Raw genomic sequence first — 22,916 nt, forward strand, 5'->3', positions numbered from 1 at the left:
CGGTAGAACCTGGATTTAAATCCTGCCTCTGATACTTATTGACTGCATAACCGTGAGCAAATCACTTATCTTCTCTGTACTTCAGTTTTCTCATCTATACAATGACAGTGTTAGATTCCATGGTCCCTAAGTTTCCATGGCCTTCCAGCTCTAAATCGATGATGCTTTCATCTTTCTTTCCTGTACCCCTTCTCAGTCTCTACTGCTGTCCCCAAATGGAAGGAGATTGGGCCAAAGTCTGAAGGAGTGGTCAATTCCTTTCTTTTCCTCACCTCAGGCCCTTTCTGTTCCTCCAAATGCTGCCTTGTTCATCTCTAAAAATACAACATTACTTTATTGGCTCAATGTGGTTGCAGAATTACATCTTTTCACACTTGCTTGGCATTGGTATGACAGAACACCCACTCCAACAGTGTGAAAACAATCAGCCACCTGGAATTGGGGTGTCTCTGATGTTTAAAATTATAAGGGATTGGAAAGGTGGCAAATTGGTTTAAAGAATCAACAATGGGTTTCAGAGCATGCCTCTCTAAATAAAAAGAAGCTGTCTTTCACAACCGAACTTTTCTTCACTTAAAATATCACTTTTCTTTACACTGGTCTCCTAGCCAACCCCCACTTCCTTGCAATGGTGAACTGGAAAGAAAACTCACCTTTCTTGCAAGAAGCAAGATGTGATCATCAACTGGGTATTCCCTATAGCATTCTGGGGCTGTCCAAAGTAACAGGGACCCTGAGTCTCAACCAATCTCTTTGTAAATTCATGCCATTGATCATAAGCAAGTTCTCCTCTAGGGGGCTGAGGGACCCAAGAACATCCTAGAAGATTAGGTCAGTGATAATTTACACTGTGGTTTCCTCACCTCCAAACACTTATATTGAAGTCAATTCAGATTATAGTCAGTCAACAAGCATTTATGAAACTTGTGCTATGTATGATGCATAATGCTAAGCAGTGGGGAGACAAAAAAGAGGCAAAACCACAGTCCCTGCATTCAAGAAGCCCACATTCTCAGGGGGGAGATAACAGCTAAACAATTGTGTACAATGTACATTGAAGGCAGCCTTGAAGAAATGAAGTAAAAACACACAACGGGCAGCAAATAGCCAATGACATGAAGAGGTGCAACCTCCAATTCTTTGCTTTCTCGCACAGTTAGGTATCATAGGATTACTACATTTAAGACAAGGTCATTTAATAAAAATTTAGTTCATCTACCCCCAAATCCCCATTGAAATGCCTCACCTGAGGTGAGGTGATGGGTGATAGAAAGAGTCCTGGACCAAGAATCAAGAGACCTGGCTTGGAATCCCATCTTTGATATCTACTAACACCATGACTGTGGGTAAGCCACATAAAGTCTCCAATTACTTATCTATAAAGTGGGGACATGTATGACAACCTTGCAGAGTTCTTGGGAACCTTAGATTCAAAGCTCTGAAAACCTTAAAGTGCCTTAGAAATGTGAGTTAAAATTCATGGTGGTATCATGGAGGTTATCATATTATAATGTCATGGAGGTGACCCTGTATTTTCAAAGATTATGCAAATAGCATGCAAAAAGGTCTTACGTATAAACTCATGGAACATAAGAGCTAGAAAAAAGTACCATCATTTATCTAGGGAATCTAGGGACACAACATCATTTTTTTTTTCAAATTATAGCCAACAATTTGAATTCATATAGTCACTGATACGGAATCATAAATCTCAGTGTTATAAGGGAACTCACAGGTCACCTAGTGCAATGCATATAAAAAATTCCCTCTACATTTGTAGAGTAGTTACCTAGCCTCTGCCTGAAGACTTCAGTAAAAGAGAGACCACTACCTCCTAAGACAGTCTACTCCACTTTTAGATGCTTCTAATTGCTTAGAAGTTTTTCCTTGCATCAGTCCTAAATTTATATCCCAGTAACTTCCATTTATTCCTTCTAGTTCTACCTTTTATTCAGTTCCTTAGAGCTAGACCTCAACATTCTATGACTTACTGATTAATTTGTTTCCTTTTCCTATTATTATTGTTGATTCCTACCTATTGTCTGGGCCAGATTGTTGCAATTAGAAGCCACTATCTTGACTTAACGTTGGAGCTGATAGAATGTAGGGATTTGCACTAACAAGCCCATGGGTGGTCCTTGCTAGGTTTGAGCCACCTGTAAGACTCAAAGCTCTAGGGGCAGCTAGGTGGTGCAGTGGATAGGGCTCTGGCCTTGGATTCAAGAGGATCTGAGTTCAAATCTGGCCTCAGACCCTTGACACTTACTAGCTGTGTGACCCTGGGCAAGTCACTTAACCCTGATTGCCTCACCAAAAAGAAAAAGAAAAAAGAAAAAAAAAGACCAAAGGTCTAATGCATCACTGCTACCTCAAGGAGAGGTGGCGATATCCCCACTAGGGAGAGAGGAAGTGATGCTGTCCCAGCCCAGGTTAAAGATCAGAGTGATCACAGACTGGAATCACAGGACTTCTTACCTTATGGCATTTTCATGTAGAGAAACACCATAGTGTAGAGAATGGAGTATTGCACTCATACTTAGGAAGACCTAGATTCAAATCCCCCTTCTGACAGTTACCAGCTGTGTGACCATGGGCAAGTCCCTTAAAATCTCTGAGCGTCAGTTTCCTCATCTGTAAAATGAGGGTAGTATTACCTGTCTTACAGGGCTATTCTAAAGATTGAATGAGATAATGTATATAGTGTATACTGTATACTGTAAACAGTTAAAAAAACCCCAAGAATCTCAATTAGTCTGTATGGAGAATAGAATGAGTTTTCTTATATTTGACTTGCATCAAGTGTGTGATATTTGTATTTCTGCCACAGGGAAGTGACTCCTTTCTATGTTTAAGTGCAGACTGGAATTCCTCCTAGAAAAGAAGATGACAGGATGCAAGAAACACGTTTCCACAACCCAGGTTATCAGGGACAATGAATGAAGTGTTCCTAAAAATAATGGCAGTGGGGCTTCAACAGGGGAAAGAAAGGATTTGAAGAGGCGGAAGGGAAATTTGACCCTTGTCAAGAAATTTGCAAGTAAAAAAAATTACAGAGAAGAAGAAGAGTATAAAAAAAGACAATTGTAGACTTGTAGCTAAAAGCAAATCAGAGAGTCTTCCTGAAGAGAAGAGAACAGGATTTGAGAAAGAAACAGCTGTCTGTCTTCTAAGAATCCATAACATTGAGCCACAGACACTCTCAGATGAGGTCTGATCCATTTACGATCAGAGAAAGAATCAGAAAGTAGGGGTGGGTGCTATCTTGCTCAGGGGTCCCAAGGCAACCCTTTGCTGACCTGATAATTATAATAATAGTGAGATATGTTGTCTTTGTGGGGGGGCATGTATCCAAGACATGATAATTTCCCAAATTTTATCAAGACAGATGACTAGTATGCATTTCTGGTTCATATGGGTAAAAATGATATTGTCTGAAAGCACCTAGGAAATGTGGCCAAAATTAGAGTGTCTTAGGGGAGAGAATTAAACCTATGTTGCAGGACCTCTTAATGTCTTTTTTTTTAATGTCACAGACCCCTTTGGCAGTCTGGTGAAGCCTCTGGACCCCTTCTCAGAATAAGATTTGTAAATGCATGAAATAAATTGAATAGGAATAGAAACTAAGCATATTGAAATATAGTTATCAGAATCATCAAATATCAAAAATATTTTTAAAAATGTTTATGACCATATGCAACAGCAGCACAGATCAATCATGTTTTTCTCTCACCATTTCCCATTGAAACCAAGGGACACATAAGAGAAAATTCAATTTGAGAAGTGAACATCTGGCCAAGGAGATAGTGTCTGAGAATTAGATTTGGATTTCTGGACCATTGCTTGAAATATAGGGATGACAGACTTCTGGTAAGGGATGGAGTGGATCTAAGAGATGCTGATAAGTGTATATTTTTCTCATGTCTTGCAACCCTAATCCAAAGGGCTTTAAAAGAGAAAGGATGGGGAGGAAAAAAAACCCTAAGGAAATCTACCAAATTAGATGCCATAGACAGTGCATACAATGCTGGAAAGAGAATAGCAGTTGAGACATCCAGAAGTGACCAAAGAATGAGCCAGCTATAAAACTTATGGACTCCAAAATGTCCAGTGTTTAGGTAACAAGCAAAAAGGAACTAAAGGTCCTAACATAAATATATAATTTGGACTCCATGGCACCTTGGGGAGCTCCATCCCATCCCCCAATTCACCTTACACTAGTTACAGCTCTGGTTAGAAGGAACCTCAGTGTCTATCTACAATCTGGACTGACAGTGACTTTCAGGGACATTCATTCTTCAGGATTCCTCCAGACACCTGCCTACAGGTTATCAGTGTCAGTTTCTTCATCTGTAAAATGGAAAATAATCATATCTGCAGTACTGACTTCATAAGGTCTGTATGAGGCTTCAATGAGATAATGTCTCCAAAGAGCTTTGCAAACGAGAGGCAGTATGATACATCAGAAAGAGAGCCAGATTTGGAGTCAGAGGAACTGCTTTGAAATCTTGCCTTTGTCCCCTACTCTCTGGGTTACCTTGGTCAAGTCACCGAACCCCTCTTGAAATCTCAATTTTCTCATCAGTAAAATAAATCTTGGACTAGATGGTGTCTAAGGCCCTTTCCGGCTCTAAACTTATGAACTTGTGATCCTTAAAGTGCTAGATATGCTAAATACACCAAAGATTTCAGGATGCCACAAGCACTCATCTCTTTAACACCACATTCTCTCAGTGATGCCATATGGCTATTAATCAAGGAGCGTGATTCATTCACTCCACAAAACATTTATTAAACACATTTTTTCTCTCAAGCATTATGCTAGGTGCTAGTGATACAAAGTTGAAAAAAATTAACTGATCCCTACCTACAAAAAGTTTACACTCTAATGGAATTTTACTTTAGAAACAGATTGCAGGTGACCTAAAGAGCAATGGAAAGATGAGTAGTGTCTGTAAGTAGAATATAAACAATTATGACTTAACAAATGAGAAATAGTTTAAGAGAGACCATCAAGGAAAACTATGACTGGAGAATCCAGTCAGTCAACAAACATTTATTAAGTTCCTAGTATGTGCTGGAGGTGGGGAGAAGGGTGCAGCTAGGTAGCAAAGTGAATAGAGTGCCTAGCCTGGAGTCAGGAAGATTCCCCTTGCTGAGTTCAAATCTGGCCTCAGACATTTACTAGCTGTGTGACCTTGGGCAAGTCGCTTAACTCTATTTGCCTCAGTTTCTTTATCTGCAAAATGAGCTAGAGAAGGAAATGGCAAACCACTCTAATATCTTTTGTTTAGTATTGTTGAGTTCCATAAAAAACTTTGGAAAATAATGCATTTCTCCCTAAATAACTCACAAATAATGCTGCTACTTTATTAATTACAACGATGATGCAAAAAATAAAAAAGAGGGTGGAAAAGGATAGAAAATTTTTATTTATTAATTGATTTCTATAGAATTTATGTGGCATTTTAACTGGGACTTGAAAGAAGTCAGAGAAGCCAGAAGGTAGAGATGAGAAGGGAGAGAATTCCAGGCACCAAGAACAGCCAATAAAAAGCTTTGAAGCCACAAAATGTTGTGTCTTTTTTATGAAACAGCAAGAAGATCAGTGTCAGTGGATCGAAAAGTACATGGTGGGAAGTAAGATGTAAGAAAACTGGAAAGGAGTGTGTGTGTGTGTGTGTGTGTGTGTGTGTGTGTGTGAGAAGAGAGAGAGAGAGAGAGAGAGAGAGAGAGAGAGAGAGACAGAGAGACAGAGAGAGAGTGTGTGTGTGAGAGAGAGAGAGAGAGAGAGAGAGAGTGTGTGTGAGAGAGAGAGAGAGAAAGAGAGAGAGAGAGAGAGAGAGAGAGAGAAAATTATAAAGAGCTTCGAATGACAAACAAAACATTTTGCATTTGATGCTGAAAGGGATAAGAAGTTACTGGAGCTTATTGAGTGGAGGTGCCTGTGTTTTAGGAAATCTTGGCAACTGAATGGGGAATGGAACTCTCCCTTCTCATCTCTACCTCCGGGCTTCTCTGACTTCCTTCAAGTCCTGGTTAAAATGCCACATAAATTCTACAGAAATCAATTGGTAAATAAAAATTTTCTATCCTTTTCCACCCTCTCTTTTTTATTTTTTGCATCATTGTTGTAATGTGAATAGATTCTTGAGATAGGCAGACCCACCCATAGGTTATTATAGTAGTTCAGACATGAGATGATGAAGGTCTACATCAGAGTGATGGCAGTATTAGAGGAGAGAAGGGGGTGTACTTGAGAGATGTTGCAAAGGTGAAATGGACAGGCCTTGGCGACAGCATGGATATAGGGATGTGAGACATAGTGAGGAGTTAAGGATAACTCCTAGGTTGGGAGCCTGAGGGACTGAGAGGATGGGGTTGCCTTCTACAGTAACAGATGTTATAAAGATGACCCCAGACTCAGTTCTGAAGACTGGTGTCTCAAAGACTTTTTATTAAAGAGGTTGAAGTGTGCCATATTGATTCTTGCGAGAAGTGAGTGCACCTCCTTGGAAGGGGAGAAAATGCTTTGAACCTCTCCTTAGACATTTACTAGTTGTGTGGGCAAATCACTTTACCTCTCTCATGCTCAGTTTCCTCATCTGTAAAATGGGGATAACAATAATACCTGCCTAACAAGGTTGTTATGAGGACGCCAGGTGATATGTTTAAAGTGCTTTGAAAACCTTAAAATTCTGTACGTTTTAGCTGTTTTCATTATCATTTTTTTTAATCATAGAAGGCTTTTGTTCATATATAGATTGGACTGGATGGCCTTGGAGTTCTTCCAGATTCTGTGATTCTGTGCAGGTAGGGGTTAGACTAGATAACTTTTAATTGACATTCTTGGGCTTCTTATTAAATCCAGGCTACTGAGTAGGAAAGCCATGGATGAAGACAAAGCCTGGATAAAGGGAATTCTATTTGGAGCATGGCTTAACTGAACTGGAGAAACTTTCCATGAGCAAGGCTATGGTTTTTTTAGTGTGGACCATAGACTTAGCTGACGTGGAAGTCAGAGAAACTCAATCTCACCTCAAAGACAAACTAGATAGCAACGAGGAGTAAAATGTTCATCACGAATAGTTCATGCCCTAGGCTCCTTATTCAATCATCAAAAATATGAAGCACCTATCCCCTAGACGTTAAACAGTATGAATGGAAATCTGAAGGAGGTGAAACAGTTCCTATGGGGTGGAGAACCATGGAACCCCGAGAATACAGCTGAGGGAGGAGTCCCCCCAGATCTGTGAATTCATCCCAATCTGTTGAACCATAAATGCAGTACTATTTGAAAAAATCATCATTTGAACTTCCTTTAGGAAATGGGAAACTATCTCATAGGCATTGGCCTGCATTTGAGAATGTTCCTCTCTTCACTCTATTCAGCAGAGGAAAATCCCTCTTAGTCCCTTCCCACCCCCCACCTTTTTTTGGACAATGTTCTTATACTGATAGATCAGGAAAATGCTGTAGATGTGGTACCTGGACTTCAGATTAGAGGCAGGTTGAATAGTGGGAAAAGAGAGCTCTTTCTTGGCAGTCAGGAAGATCTGAGTTCAAGTCAACATCAGATATTAGTTGTGTGATCCTGGCCCAGTCATTTAACCTCTCTCAGCCTCAATTTCCTCATCTGTAAAATGAGTTAGTAATAGTACCTTCTTCACAGGGTCGTTGTGAGGATTAAACAAGATTTTATTTGTTGTTCAGTAATTTTCAGTCATGTCTAACTCTTCATGACCCCACATGGGGTTTTCTTGGCAAGGATACTGGGATGATTTGCCACTTCCTTCTCTAGCTCATTTTACAGATGAGGAACTGAGGCAAACAAGGTTAAGTGACTTGACCAGGATCACACAGCTAATAAGTGTACATATTTATATGTGAATGTAACACAAATTTTAAAGCCCATTAGTATGGGCTTTCTTTCCTCACTGGGGCAGATCAATGCTCCACACCTGCATAAGGGACAGGGCTGAGTTGAAGAGAATCTCTTCGGTCTCCTCATCTCTATTCGAGCTCTTCAAATTTTGTTCATTCTCTTGGGTCTTCTTTGGGCTCTGCAGTAGCTTTGGGAACTTTTAGCTTCCAGCTCTGAGAGAGAAGATGGATTATGCCAACCCCACTTCAGGTTGCTGAAGGGGGAATAAGACTCTGGGAAGAAGCTGACAGAGAGGAATGGGCAGTCTCCATCATGGGCCTATCCCCAGCTTGCTATACTAGAGACTTCAGGGAATTTCCCCTTTGAGTGAGATCTGTAACTCTCTCTTGGTCGAGCTAAGTTACCTCTCTTCCAATGGAAAAGTTCCTTTACTCTGTATTATCTAGTATATATTTTCCTACATATACTTCCTCTTGATTTCTGTTCAATTGAATAAATTAGATATTAATAAATGAGGTTTTTTTGCTCCTTGCTACATGTGTTTATTGTGGAACTATTATTAGGTGGGCAGAAAGACAAGCTTTGAATATAAAGCCATCTCCCTGGTAGTGACTGAAATTCTAGCATTATAGATAAATTACTTTGGGGTAAGCAGTTTTTCTCCAGACATGATCTTATAAAATGTAAATTCCCTGAGGATGGTAAAGTATTCACTTTCCCAGCAATCCTCATTGGGAATGAATTGATGAAAAGAGTGAGAGTAGAGACCTGACCCGAGATTCAGACAGGATAAAGATGCTTCAGAGGTTGGGGGAAACTGATGAAAGAAAGAAAGGTGGAAGGAGGGGAAGGGGATGCAGTAGGGTCTTCTCCTACTTTGCTATTTTGCCCAAAGGGTCACTTTTGAAAAAAAAGTTTAGTCCTGCTTTTTCTAACCACCATGTATTTATCTTAAATTTCTTCCCATGCATGTGAAATTTAAAAAAACTTCTCTTTTCCATTTCCTAATGGCTTCTTTATAATCACACATTCTACAAATACCAAGAATTACAAGGTAGGTTGACCCTATGGGACCAGGAAGCTTTGTCTGCTGAAAGCTCTAGGCTTAGAGCTCTTAGCCTGATTTTCTCCATTAGTAAAAGTAGGAAGTGACCAGGGTCAGGGCTCCTACTAATCCCCAGTACAGAATTCTGTAAAGAATAAAGACCATTCCAGTTAAAGGAAATACAGGAGGCAGATGGAGTGGATGGACAAGCATCTGGAAAAGTCACATTAGCAAAGGTTTAATCATTTTATGCTGTGAAAATAAAGTCTTGGATGATGTGTGTGGGGGTGTATGTGTGTGTGGGGTAAGACCTACCTTATAATTCCTGGTATATGTGTGTGTGTGTGTGCATTGTTTGGCCTTCTCTTACAACATTCAATAATGTTCCTTTGACCTTTCAGTCAGTGTCCCTATTACCTTCATTTCTGGGTGGACTCCTGCAATTGGGTAGACATAAGCAGGAGATTGGAGAAAGACCTATTCTTAGCTTGTAAGGCTCTGAAGACTAATTCTCCGAGTTCTCATATCTGGAGTGGCCTGTCATTTGCATCACTTCTGACAGACGTATCAGCCTTGCTAGAATGCTACACAGCACATATTCATTTGCAAAATTAAGTATAATTAAAATTAATGTTGTTGTCAGAATAGAGGGTTTTCTTTTTACACAGTTTTATGACATTTCCCTCACTGAAGAATTTAACATGGCTGTCTCCTCTTCTCCCTGAAAACTCATTTCTCCTTTGATTGTGTTTTGACGGGATGGGGGGAGTCCTCTGGGGATACATTTCCTGCTTTCTGACCTGGCTCCCACACTCCCTAGGCCATATTTCCTCCTGCTCTTACCTTCTGTAAGGTTGACCTCTCAAGGCTTCACAGGATACACCACTTATGTATAACAAGATTGGGGCTTGAGGGACAACTTTGAATAATCTAATCACCTACCTCCCTCAACATACCTCTCTCCATCCACTGACTTTCTGCCAGGACTAATTCTTCAGGGATTAGCAGGGTCCTAATCCCTTATGCTTTCCCCATCCCAATGATACTGAGCCGCTATCTACCGAAATATTTTCCCCAAACCCAGCAGGTTGCTCTCTCATTCCAATTTACCTTACTCCTACCTCCTCACCCAAACAGTATCCCATTCTAGATCTGCCCACTCCTTCTACTTATTCCTTCTGGGAAGCCTGCTCCACAATTGACAAACTGTCATTTTGGATCTCTTTCTGTCTCATACCTTCCTTCTACTGGCTCTTTCCTGATGACACTATTTCCCTAGCTACCCTTTCCAACACTGGCTAGACGTTCTCTCATTCCTTGGGCTCATTGGGCATTTTGGAGAGTCAGAATATGCTATGCTCCCCATTGACACATCCAGACTCTTCCTCTGACACCATTGTTCAACAATTTCTCTTCCTTTGAGGTTTATGCTATCCAAATTTATCACCAAATCCAGAGTATAGTGGCCATTATTTACCGATCCCTATTCCTTCCTAACCCTCCCCCACCTCTAACATTCTTTTTTCTTCCTCGATGAATTTCGTGTTTTGCTCTCATTTCTCTACCTACCCTAACTCCTTCCCTTATTCTAGGGCACTTTAACATAAATATCAATATTCTTCTGAATACCTTATCTTCCCAGTTCTTTAATCTTCTCAAATTCCATGACTTAATTCACCTCAGGAATATGCAGGGATGGTTATGCTCTTAATTTTGACATTACTCATAAGTATTCCACTTTCAAGTTTATAAACTCTGAAATTCCCTTATTTAATCGAAATCTTTTGTCATTCTATCTAAGTCCATTTTTTGTCCTTACCGTGTCCTCTAATCCCTCAACCCCTCAGTACCACTTAGGTTATCACCCCCGCACAGGCTAAACCCCCCTCACTTCCCAATCTCAACACTTTGGTGAGCCATTTCAGCTTTACTCTTTACTCTCAAATATCCTTGTCTTATCATTGATCATGCCTACCCAATCTAGATTATTTCCATCCTGTTGCTTTTTCTCTTATTCGCATGCTGCCCAACAGAGCTGGTAAAATCAAGAAACCATGCTGACTGGGCCCACCATAACTTTGTTACCAAATCTCAGCTGGGCTTCTAAGGCAGCAAGGCAAGCCTTTTATTCCTCCTATTCCATTCTCTGTCCCATTCACCCCATTGGCTGTTCTAAATCTTTTAATTTCTCCTCAAGCCTTCCATAGCACAACCTGGCCCCCTTACCCTCTTAGCTGAGGACCTTGCTTTGTACTTTCCTGAAAAAAATTGAGGACATTTGCTGAAAGCTCCATCTTTTTGCCTTCTCATCTCACATCCTGCCAAAATCACTGTTCCCCCTGCCAAATCTCCTTATTTACTTCATTGCTGAAGAGGTGGCTTTTCTCCTTGCCACAGCCAACCCTTCTACTCAGCATGTACCCTTGATCATATCCCCTTCAGTCTTCTCCACTGTATTGTCCCATTTATCTCTAATTCTTAATTTTTCTCCACCTCTTAACACTTTCCCAGATGACTAAAAACATGCATATATTTCTCTCATCCTTAAAAAAAACAAACCCTCAGTTAAATTTGTCCATCCCTACTACTCTCTTATATCCCCTTCTTTTCAGTTAAACTTGAAAAAGCCATCTATAGTGTTTCCAATTCCTCTCCTCTCACTTTCTTCTAAATCTTCTGCAGTTGATTACTGACATTATCATATAACTGATCACTAATTTTAAAATCGACAGATTTAATTGTCTTTTCTCATTCCTCATACTTCTTGACCTCCCTAGAGCGTTTAACATTGCTGATCATTTTGTCTTCCAGGCATACTCTCCTCTGAGTTTTCCTGACACTATACTCTCTTGGTTCTCTCCATTCTATCTGACAACCATTTTTTAGTCTCTTGTTGCTGACCTTCAGCTACATGCTGCACATTAATTGTCAGTACTCCTCCACCAAGGCTCTGTCCTGGATCCCCTTCTTTTTTCTGTGTCTAATAGCTCACTTGATGGTCCAATCAGGTCCCAATGGGTTCAGTTATCATTTCTATTCAGGTACTTCCCAGTTCTATACATCCAGTTTCTCTTCAGAGCTTGAGTACCACATCATAAACTGCATATTTGACATTTTCAACTGGATGTTCCATAGGTTGACTTAAAATCAACATGTTTAAAATAGAACTCATTCTCTTTACTTCCAAATCCATTCACCTTCCAAATGTTCCCATTAATGTTGAGGGTAACACCAGGTTCCCAGTTACCTGGGTTGAAAACCTCCAGTTTATTCTCAACTCTTCACTCTTATTTACCCTGTATCTCTAATCAGCGGACAAATTTTGCTATTTTTATCTTCACAACATCTGTCATGTATGTCCCCTTCTATCTAATTCCATGGCCTGACCCCATAGTTCAGCGCTCACCTCCCTTTGCCTGGACTGTTGCAGTAGCCTTCTAAGTGGTTTCTTTGCTTTAAATCTCTCCTCACTCCAATTTATCCTCCACACAGTTGCCAAAGTGCTTTTCTTAAGCTATAAGTCTGACCACATCACCCTCCATTTCACTAGAGAAAGTCCAGTGTAACATTTTTCTATAAAGTCCTTTGTTTTTCATTTAGAACCCTCTGTAACCTGTCCCATTCCAATGTTTTATACTTGACTGCCCTCCACATACTTCACAATCCAGTCTTATTGATCTCTTTGCTATTCTTCATGAGGGACATGCTATCTTGCATCTCCATGCCTTAGCACACTGTCAGTCTCCAATGCCTTTCCCACCTCACCTCTGCCTGGCTTCTTTCAAGATCAAGCTCAGATCTCACCTTTTGTAGGAGGTCTTTATGGTTCCTCCCAGTTACTCGTGCCTTCCCCTCTAAGATTATCTTACATTTACTATGTTTATTTTGCAACTCAGCAAAACTAAGCATATATATATCAATTCAGTCTGATAGTGAATGCAATGTTTCACACACATTGACCCTCATCTCTGTGAAGAAGAAAGGGAGGTGAATTTTTTCACTCCTTTTTAGGGCCAAACTTGGTCTTTCTAACTACAAAGTGTTAATTTTCTCTTTTCCTCATATTTAGGTGAAAATGGGGAGTCCCCCAATCTGTTCGGACTGGAGCACTTCCCATGAAATGGAGCATGAACTCTAGCCCTTTCCAGTAGGGTACATGATCTAACCCCTAGTTAAAATGCATACATGACCAGGGGCTCTTCATTGGTTCTTGTGCGCACCCATGATTTGGGGCTGTGTCAACACAAATTGGTATAACTGAGCCAGGACAGTGCTGGACTTGGAGTCAGGAAGACTTGAGCTCAAATCTAGCCTCAGACACTGACTAGCTGTGTGACCCTTCGAAAGGCATCTCTCTCAGCCTAAATTTCCTAATCTGGAAAATAATAAAAGCATTTATCTCACAGGGGTTTTGTGAGGATCAAATAAGATAGAACATATATAGTGCTTTGCAGACCTTAAAATGCAGTTATCCTAAGGCCCTGTCTAGCTCTAAAATTCCATGATCCTACACAGGGAATATTCTGATAAATGTTTAACAACTGGTTCCGCAGGAAGGAGAAGGGGAAGGGAGAGAAGTCTTTATGACACGCCATCTACATTATCAACATTTTCCCCATTGCTTTCATAAGTATAACAATAAAGAAAACAATAAATCAAGCCCTGACTTGTAGCATTTGACAAGGTATAAACACTCACAATGAATTTTTTTTAATTTTAATTTTATTTTTAATTTATGGAACAAAACAAGCATATCCATAACATAATATAATAAAAAAAAAGATGATTGCACATGAATGGGCAAATCTATTATGTACAACTTGCTATTCATGATGAAAATTTAACAATCAGCCCTCATAAGCTGGTTTGAATTGGTCCCAGCACACACCTAATCCTATGCCACTACTATATAAATATGTATCCATTCAATAAGCATGAAATGCTGCTATCCACAAGGCTTTGGACATATTCAGCAGAGCAATGTGCGGACCTCTGGGATTTGGGGGAGGAAGGGTGGATTTGGGAATGAAAGAATGATTCCCATGTGCTGTCTTTTCTCTTTCTGCCATTCATTGCACTTCATTAATCACCCTCCCTTGGTTTTCTCTTGCCTCTGACAGCAACTGCAGTCTTGGTAATGAGTGCATTGCTGGTCAGCGGGTTTTGTCAGGTATTGTGTATGCTGTGTGGAAGGATCTGTTCTCTTAGGAGCATTATTAAGTATGGATGTTCACAGGGACTTTCTTTCCTGTGTCAATTGCTTTGAATCATTTACGGTGATGACACCAGGAACTCTGCGCAACAGTGATAGAGTGGGCAGTATCGAGGAGAATATTAATTGCCACCATCTCGATAACCCATCTATCCTGAAAGTGCACATATGGTGCGTTTTGTCCAGTGGTGGTCTAGAGGAGTTTGGAAAGCTAGCATTTCAATGTTCAGAAAAACAAACAGAAAAAATCTGGTTCTTGTGTGTGTGTGTGTGTGTGTGTGTGTGTGTGTGTGTGTGTGTGTGCGCGCGCGCACGCGCGCGCGCTGTTGATGAAGACTAAGTTCACAATAAAAAGGAGATTTAACACATAACAAAAGAAATCAGGTTTTCATTCACATGTTAGGCTGGAAAGTCAGTCCCTGGTTTCTAACTCTACTGGTCTCAGCTGAGAACACTCCTTTTGCCTCAGGGGCATTCCTTTGCCTTAGCATTTGCTCACCTGGTTGTTAACTGATTATTTTTGTACAGTGTGATGTAGCAGGAGATGTTTAGAACTTGGAGTCCGGAGGCCTGAGTTACAATCTTGCCTTGAACACTAGCTGTGTGTTCACAGACAAGTGTGTACCTCTCTCAACTTGTTTCCCTTCAGTATGATGTGGATAATAAGACCTACACTACTACCTACCTAACACTGTTGTTGTGAGGAAAATGCTTTAGATACATGAAAGAACTAGAGAAATGTAAGTTTTTATTATTGGTACCATCCATTTCCCCTCTCCCCCCTCCATTTATTTATTTTGCCAGTTAAAGGAAATACTCATGTGGATATAGGTCAGCAACTATTTTGCAACTTACAGTCTTAAAGATTTTCCAGGGGCACTAAGAGTGATGTGTCAATGGTTACACATTTAGTATGTGGCAAAGGCAAGACGTCAACCCAGATGTTACTCACTCCAAGGTCAGTCCTTTAACCTCTATGCTAGAGAAGTCAAAGACTCAAATGAGACAGGGCACCATTCCTGAGTGCAACTCAAACCAGATTAAAATATCGTTTGGAAGTAGTTAATAAAATAAATAAAAATACAATAGAACCTAGATCATATTAACGTCATTTTCTAAGTCGCCATGTGGCTGTAGGGATCCTTATGTTTGGATTGGTGGCCCTGTTTCTATTTGAGTTTTACACCACTGGTCTATGCCATGTTGTCTTCTGTTATATCTTACATACACACACACACACACACACACACACAGAGATACACACACACACACACACACAGAGTCTTTTCTATCTCTATCCACATCATCTATATCTATGTCTGTATCTCTGTCTAGACCTGTGTCCATGTCTATCTATATATCTATGTTAATCTATATCCATAGCATCTATATTTATTTCTATGTGTCTATGTAATATATTCTAATAAGAAAATATTATTAATAATTTTCTCTGATTAGCAGGGTATTAAAGCAGAACCTATAAAATGATGTGACAAAACTAGATAACCTTTAACTTTCCTTGTAGTTCTAAAGCCTATGTTACAAGAAGATACATTAATGATGAGAGAACTTATTGTTAATAACCAATAATTTGGAGAGATTCCAAGCTCTCCCCTTCTTCCAAAGTCCTGATTTTAAAAGTTCATTCTCTTGAAGGGCATTGCTGATAAAGAGATTGGACTAATTTTCTTGTTCAAGAACCCACCCTGGTGGAAGCTATTGTGTTTTGCTTAGGCTTAGGTGGGGTATATATTCTTTGAATAGATAGCCCAAAGCTGTGGGTAGTCTGGTAAAGAGATGGTTTCTCTGTCCAAGGGTGACACACTCTGAGCCCTTCATTTTAATATAGCTCACCTTCTATTGTACTATTCAATCAGAGTTGATTGTCATCCCTCAGGAACATCTACTCTTTGAAGGGTATATGAACTGTGAGCCAGTGCCATGATTGTCTTCGGTCTAAGAGAGAGTCCAGATGACTATCTTTTTATTAATAATGTGCTGGCCTTATTAAGAAAATGATTAAATTATCCAGAAACAATGCTTCTGAAAACTTTTTAATCGTCACAATGGAGTGTTGGGAAAGTATGACAAAACACTGTCAAGAACCAATTTGTACCTTTTTTCCTGAATGTCAGGAGCCCATGTCATCCCTAATCAACATCAAGGATCATAGATTCAGAGCTGGCAGGCACCTCAGAGATCATCTATTCCAATCCCTTTAGCTATATGAGGTAAACTGAGCACAACCTGCTTGGACCTTGTAGCTATCAGCATACTTTGCAACTAGAGGCTTTCTTTTTATTTTCTGGTGAGGCAATCGGGGTTAAATGACTTGCCCAGGGTCACACTATCAGCATACTTTGAAAAAAGAGAGCTGCCTAATTGGTCTGAGTTGAACTTAACAGAAGAAACTGTAATTTCTTAATGGTCCACTAAATTCTCTCTATGAGTCAAGAAGACTTTGGGACCTCTACTGTGATGACTTAGAAGGACACTGGGTCTAGATCCTACTATTCTAGCCAGTCACAGATTTAGCAGTCCAGGCTCCAAAAGGAAAGGTCTTCCTAGTTCTTATCTGTATTACTCAGTCTTCTGTATATGAATTATCTGCTTTGAGTCATTATTTTTGCTGCATCATACTCTTATAAGGTTTTTAGGCTTGCAAAGTGATTTGTATACATTCTTTCATTCAATCCTCCTGGTTCATGAGGTAGATGCTATCATTATCCCCTGTTTTACAGAAGAAGAAACTGAGGCTCAGATTGCTGAAGTTAGTCGCTCACGATCACACAGTTGGTAAGAGTGTGAGTGGGATTTGGGATCCAGGTCTTCCTGACTCCGGGTCCAATTTTGTATTCAACATTCCACACTGCCTCTCACATGCATGTGTCTTGATTTTCAAAAAGGGCTAGAAACACCAAAAGAAGGGTCCACGTCTTATGGTGAAGTAGCAGGGAGTGAAGGAAAGTGAATCGGATTTAGATTTAGAAGACCCGGGTTTAGATCCCTGCTCTGCTGCTGCATGATTTTGGGCAAGCCATTTTAATACCTAGGGACTTTAATTGCCTAACTTGTAAATAAGTGGACCAGATGATTCTCAAAGTTCTTTCTAGAAAAAGATCCTGTAATTTTCCCTGGAAGATAACTTCTGCTCCAGAGTTCACATTTGAGATTTCCTACAGGCCCTGCTTCCCCTCCTTCTGATTGGGTGGCTTCTCCCAGAACCTCTATTTAAGGTGGGTGCCCAGGACAGCCATCTCTTTGTTTCCAAATAGACCACATTCCAGAATTCTCCACCATATTGCTGGTTGGATACCTTCCCCTTCACCCCTTTAGCTTCCTTTTACATGCTATCTTCTCTATTAGAATTCAAGCTCCTTATGGGCAGGACAAGATTGTCTTTTTACCTGAATTTGTATTCCTATCACTTAGCACAATGCCTGGCACTACATAAATGCTTATCGATTGGCTGATTGATTTCATCGATCTGGATGTTACCCCACCCTTCAATGTAGCTTTCAGCCCATCCATGAGTGCCTATTCTCTAAGAATTTTGTCCATATCCTCTCATAAATCTGAGACAGGATACCTACCTCATTTCTCTTAACATCACTAGAATATTGGATGAGTGTTTAGGTTCTTTATTTATGATCCTTCACCCTCTCTATGTGACCAACCCATCTTCTCTTTCATTCTCTGATGAGCTTTTCCTTGTTTTTCTTCAAAGTTCTTCACTATTTATTATTTTCACTTGCTCATCTTCATTACCCATCTCTCTATTGCCCTCTGTGTGATATTCATTGACAATTCTTTAGAGACTATTCTGTTCCAGGAAGGTATCAGAACCATGTAACACTGGTAAGAATATTAGTTTTAAAAGTGCAGGCTTTGTTTCCTGGGAAAAACTTGGAGCCATTAAAAGAGCTTTTCAGTTTCCTGAAAGAATACAGCCTGCTCCGCTCCTTCTGTATAATTCTGGGGCCAGCTTGTTGTCCATTTGTGCTGCTGGCTGGTAGTACAAATAGACATTGAGCTGGACCCAGTGTCCATGTAAAATATTGAGAATAAGAATAATTTACATGTGAATAGAGTTTCATATACATCATCCCATTTGATCTTCGTGAATCTGGCGATTGCCAGCACAACTATTATTAACTCCATGTTACTGTTGACCCTGAGGTTTTAAGGGAGTGAAATGACCTAGGCCTTTTGTCTGGGGGAAACTTGAGGCCAGAACTCTTTTTGGTATACCCTGCTGACATTTGAGATGGAAAAATCAGAATACTGAGGGCATTTCCAACCCTATTCCATGCAGAAATAATACATAAAAATCACAGAGAAGCTCAAACCAAAAAATGTCAGAGCTGGGAAGGACCTATGAGATAATTCAGTTTGATTTCTTCATTTTACAGATGGGAAAACTGAGGCTCAGAGGAAGGAAGTAAATTTAGTTCAGCTTAATTCATTACTAGAAGGCAGGGATCAAGAATAGCCTTAGGCACAGTCAGTATAGAGAATTATACCTGGCTCTGTGTAGAGAATTGTACCAGGCATTTAGCCAATTCTGTCTGATGATGGTTATGGAAGAAATGAAGACCAAAGGAAAAGGAGAAATAAAGAGCAGTGGAGAAAGAAGTATGCTTCACAGCACTTTCCAACATGCAAGCTGTGCTACTCACACTTTCTCATAAGCCCTGCTGGGATGCTCTGGCCATTCAATCATGCACACCACTCGGTTGGGCATGTCTTCTGTAGTGGAGTAGTACCCCTGGGGGAAGGCAAGCAGGAGAGCCAGGGACCAGATGACACAGATGACCACTTTGGTGGCAGTAGCTGACAGCCGAGGCTGGAGGGGGTGGATAATTGCCATGTACCTGTAAGCCAGAAGGACGAAGATAGGGCTCAGTTAACAAAATAAATAAATTATAAAAAAAATTACTCACCACATCTTCTGAGCAATAAGGATACAAAATCCAAATCTTTTTTATTGGTGGGGGGGATTGGTTTTAATGAATGTCAACCTCCACAGCCACCTCACTTCCTCTTCCCAATCCTAGATCTGACATCATTTTATCTAAATAGCAACAGAAGCGCCTACTTTATAAAACAAACTATAAAATAAAACTGCAAGGCCTTGTAGGTCTAACGACATGTTCACTGTCTATATTATTCTAACTCTACAGAAACAGCAGAATGACAAACGATATTCAAACAAAGAAGTTAAAATCTGTGCAGCTTAAATGGATAGATGTTTTACCCATAGGCATGAAAGTATTCCACATAAAATTTTAAGGAATAACCAGTTCTCTGACCAAATTGGTTGATGACAGTGCCTTGAATTATTGTAAGACACCAGTGAAATGTGCCAAAACTGTACAAATATAGGTACTGTGACTCACTATCTTGAGTTAAAATTTGGCCTCAGATACTCACTATGTTAGCTATGTTAGCTTGGGCAAATCACTTAACCCTGTTTGCCTCAGTTTCCTCATCTGTAAAATAAGTTGGAGAAGGAATTGGCAAACCACACCAGTATCTTTGCCAAGAAAACCCCAAATGAAGCATCGGACATGACTGAAACAACTGAACAATGTAGTTACATGAGGTATTGTTAAGCTGCAAAAACTAGGAGGAAACTTATACCCTCCAGATAGAATGATAAAAGGCTTGTTCTACTTGCTTGGGTAATTTTTGATAATCTATTATTTTCTAATGTTTTACCTTTCTTCAAATACTGTGGAGGAACTTTGTATGTATGCCTCAGTGGTTCAGATGTGAATTTCAAGAACAGTTTGATAGATACATCAATTTCTCAAACTTCTTGTTCCGTCATCCTTCTATTTCTCCAAAGTTATGCAAAAGCTTTGCTCTGTTCTACCTATTGAGAGATTCTTGCTGTCTGGACCAGAGTTGGAATATGTAATAGGCTTCTCCAAAGTAATTACATGTAATCAATAAAAGAAATATATTTTGGCCATGCAGTTAGCAAAGGATTCTGAATTATTTGTTCAATAATTGTTATTACTATGTATAAAACTCTGAGCTTAGCCAAAGAGAAAAAAAAATGACACTGTCCTTGCCCTAAAGGAACTTACATGGCTAAGTGCCATGCAAGAAATAGTGACAGAGCTGAAAGAGAGATAAAGATAAAGTTCTCTTGGAAAATTTGAGGAGGGAAAAACACTTTAAGCTATGGTTAGGGAAGGCTATCATAGTGCCCTATTGTACTCACTCTCTGTTGCATAAGCAATCTTGCACATGTTAGGATGGAGGTGATCAATGGACACTTCCAAACTAGACCAGTAGCAGTCTATCAGTCAACTAATGAGCCACACTCCAAAATATTAGTTGGTTCTATCCTTAATGAATTCCTTTCCCAGAGTTTTCCAACTCTGACAATGCCTCAGGTGGACCTTATGAAAATTGTAATTTCATTGATTCTTATTCAGTGGAGGAAATTTAATTGAGTTACTTCTCAGTGGAGGGAACTGTGCTAGAAACTGTGAGGGATATAAAGTTTCTCTTTTCTGTTAAGATGGGATATTGATATTAATAATACGTTGCCTCCCTCTTGGGGTTTTTGTAAGGATCAAGTGACAGAGTGTATATAAAACTCATACAAACGTGGGCTATTGTGATTATCTGAAACACAGCTCCTGTCCTGTGGGTGCCCACAGCCTAGTGGGGAAGGTAAGATGCAGGCATAAATAATTCTCAGACAAGGCGGTAGATCCTTCCATCAGCGAACAAACAATTCAGAACACAAATGCTTTAGGGATTCACGGGAGGGAGATATCACAGATTACATGCAGATTACCAAAGTGACAGCCAGGCAAGATGCAGCGGTACTAGGGATTTCAATTGTCCCTATGTCTGCAGGTAATTTCATCCTGCTAAAAGGCGGGAGAGCTGATGAATTCCTGCTTTGTCCTTCTGCCCCTCAGAAGGCTAAGGAGGCAAAGAGGAGAGCCGCTAGCTATCCTGACTCTAATATTGACGGACGCTGATTGCTGAATTGGAATCAACATGCCCACATCATCTCAGAGGTTGGAATAAGGGAGAAAGGGCACATTGTATTTGATTCCTTCCATTTCATTCCTTCCACATTGCAGAGCCCACATATAGTATTTCTTCCTTCCCCTGTTTCCCCCTATCTTTTACCATTGGGGCCACTTGTCTCCCACCTATTGGTCTCATTCTCTCACCCCTCTGACTTTAGATTTTGAGTCTAATCTTGGCCTCAAGCAGAGGAAATATGAGGAGCCCTTAATCAGGTGCTCACAGACTCATCACAGATTTGGTCTTGCTGCTTGCCTCACTGTGGCATTCTTACCACAGTCTATTGTCATTGTTCAGTTTCAGTAGTGTCCAACTCTTTGTCACCCCATTTGGAGATTTTCTTGGCAGAGATACTGGAGTGGTTTGCTATTTCTTCTCCAGCTCATTTTACAGATGAGGAAACTGAGGCAAACAGAGTTTAAGTGACTTGCCTAGGGTCACACAGCTATTAAGTGTTGAGGCTAGATTTGAACTCAGAAAGATGAGTCTTCCTGACTTCAGTCCTGGCCCTCTATCCATTGTGTCACCTCTATCCATTGTTGCCCAACTGCAACGTACTGAAATACTAAACAGAACTCTTATTTTTAGCCTGGAAATTCAGACGACAGAGCACCTTGAATGTCAAACTAAGAGGTTTAGACTTTATTTGGAAGGTAACTGAGAGCCAGCAAAACTTTGTGGACAGGAAAGAGAGTTCCATATCTATGCAGTGCCTTAGGAAGATTAACCTGGTGGCACCAAATTGTATTAATCTGAAAGGTATTGAGGAACCCCTTCCCCCAATCACCTTCACATGTTCTCTATTGAAGCTCATAAGTTTCTGAAATTCCAGCACTAGAGATTCATTCCTTTGCATCTTTAATGAGAAGATTTATTTGTTTGTTTGTTTTTAAGAGTCCTTAACTAAAATGCAGATATTCATGCAAAAGCTCATAGCTCTAAATCTGAGGCCCCCTAGTCCAGCCCTGTCATGTGCAGAGGTGTGCTTGTTTTCCAACTTGGTTACACATCTACCTAAGAAAGGATGGCCTTTTGGAAAGAGATAAAGACTAAGTCTCTCAAGAAGGGGCAAAGATAATGGAAACTGGAAGGAACAAGAGAAGGCTTGCAGGAGAGATAGAAGGAAGGGATGAGAAAGTAAAGACAAACACTTTCTACTTCACCATTTTGTTGAATGTTGGTACTGGCCAGAACCAGCTTCTTTCAATGTATAAGCTGAGGGTGATTTTTTTTTCCTTTTCAAAATTTATTAGATGTAGTCCAGGATAATCAAAAGGAAATATTCCTAAGGGTAAAGTGTGGGGCCTGTAAAGCTAAATAACCAATCATAGAGATAAACTATTTAGTTATCAGAATGGACTTTAATCTCTCAAGAGAGTGGTGCTAATGCATTCTCTGGCTCTGGAGAGCACACAGGGGATGATGTGGGAGATATTTTGCCCTTTAATATTATTTCAAGCATAGGAACCCAATTTGTTTCAAGCTTGGGGTCAGTTCTCCTTAAACAAACTCCTCCTTCCCAACCTGTGCATTCCACCCATCCCTTACCACCATGCCCAGTTTGACATTATGCCCTGTTTGATCTTAAGTAGCCAAGAGTTTAAAAAACAATTGTAGTCCAATATGGAGCCAGAATTCTGAGTGGCCATTGGGTGAGGGGGGCAGGAAGACATCTTTCATCTTTATGGCAAAAATCTGTAATTTGGGAGACCATTTTG

The 22,916-nt window shown here is 40.1% G+C and overlaps 1 protein-coding gene across 1 annotated transcript in view; it reads right to left on the reverse strand.

Moving 5' to 3' along the window:
* The window catches only part of TACR1 (tachykinin receptor 1), a 188,407-nt gene that overhangs the window by 62,344 nt on the left and 103,147 nt on the right, over nt 1-22,916 (reverse strand). The window contains exon 2 of the mRNA XM_020985308.2: nt 18,819-19,013. Within this exon, the coding sequence (XP_020840967.1) occupies nt 18,819-19,013 (195 nt within the window). The remainder of the gene's footprint in view (nt 1-18,818; nt 19,014-22,916) is intronic.

This window comes from Phascolarctos cinereus, unplaced genomic scaffold (genome assembly GCF_003287225.1).
Source record: "Phascolarctos cinereus isolate Bilbo 61053 unplaced genomic scaffold, phaCin_HiC Scaffold_2;HRSCAF=192, whole genome shotgun sequence".
Lineage (NCBI taxonomy): Eukaryota > Metazoa > Chordata > Mammalia > Diprotodontia > Phascolarctidae > Phascolarctos > Phascolarctos cinereus.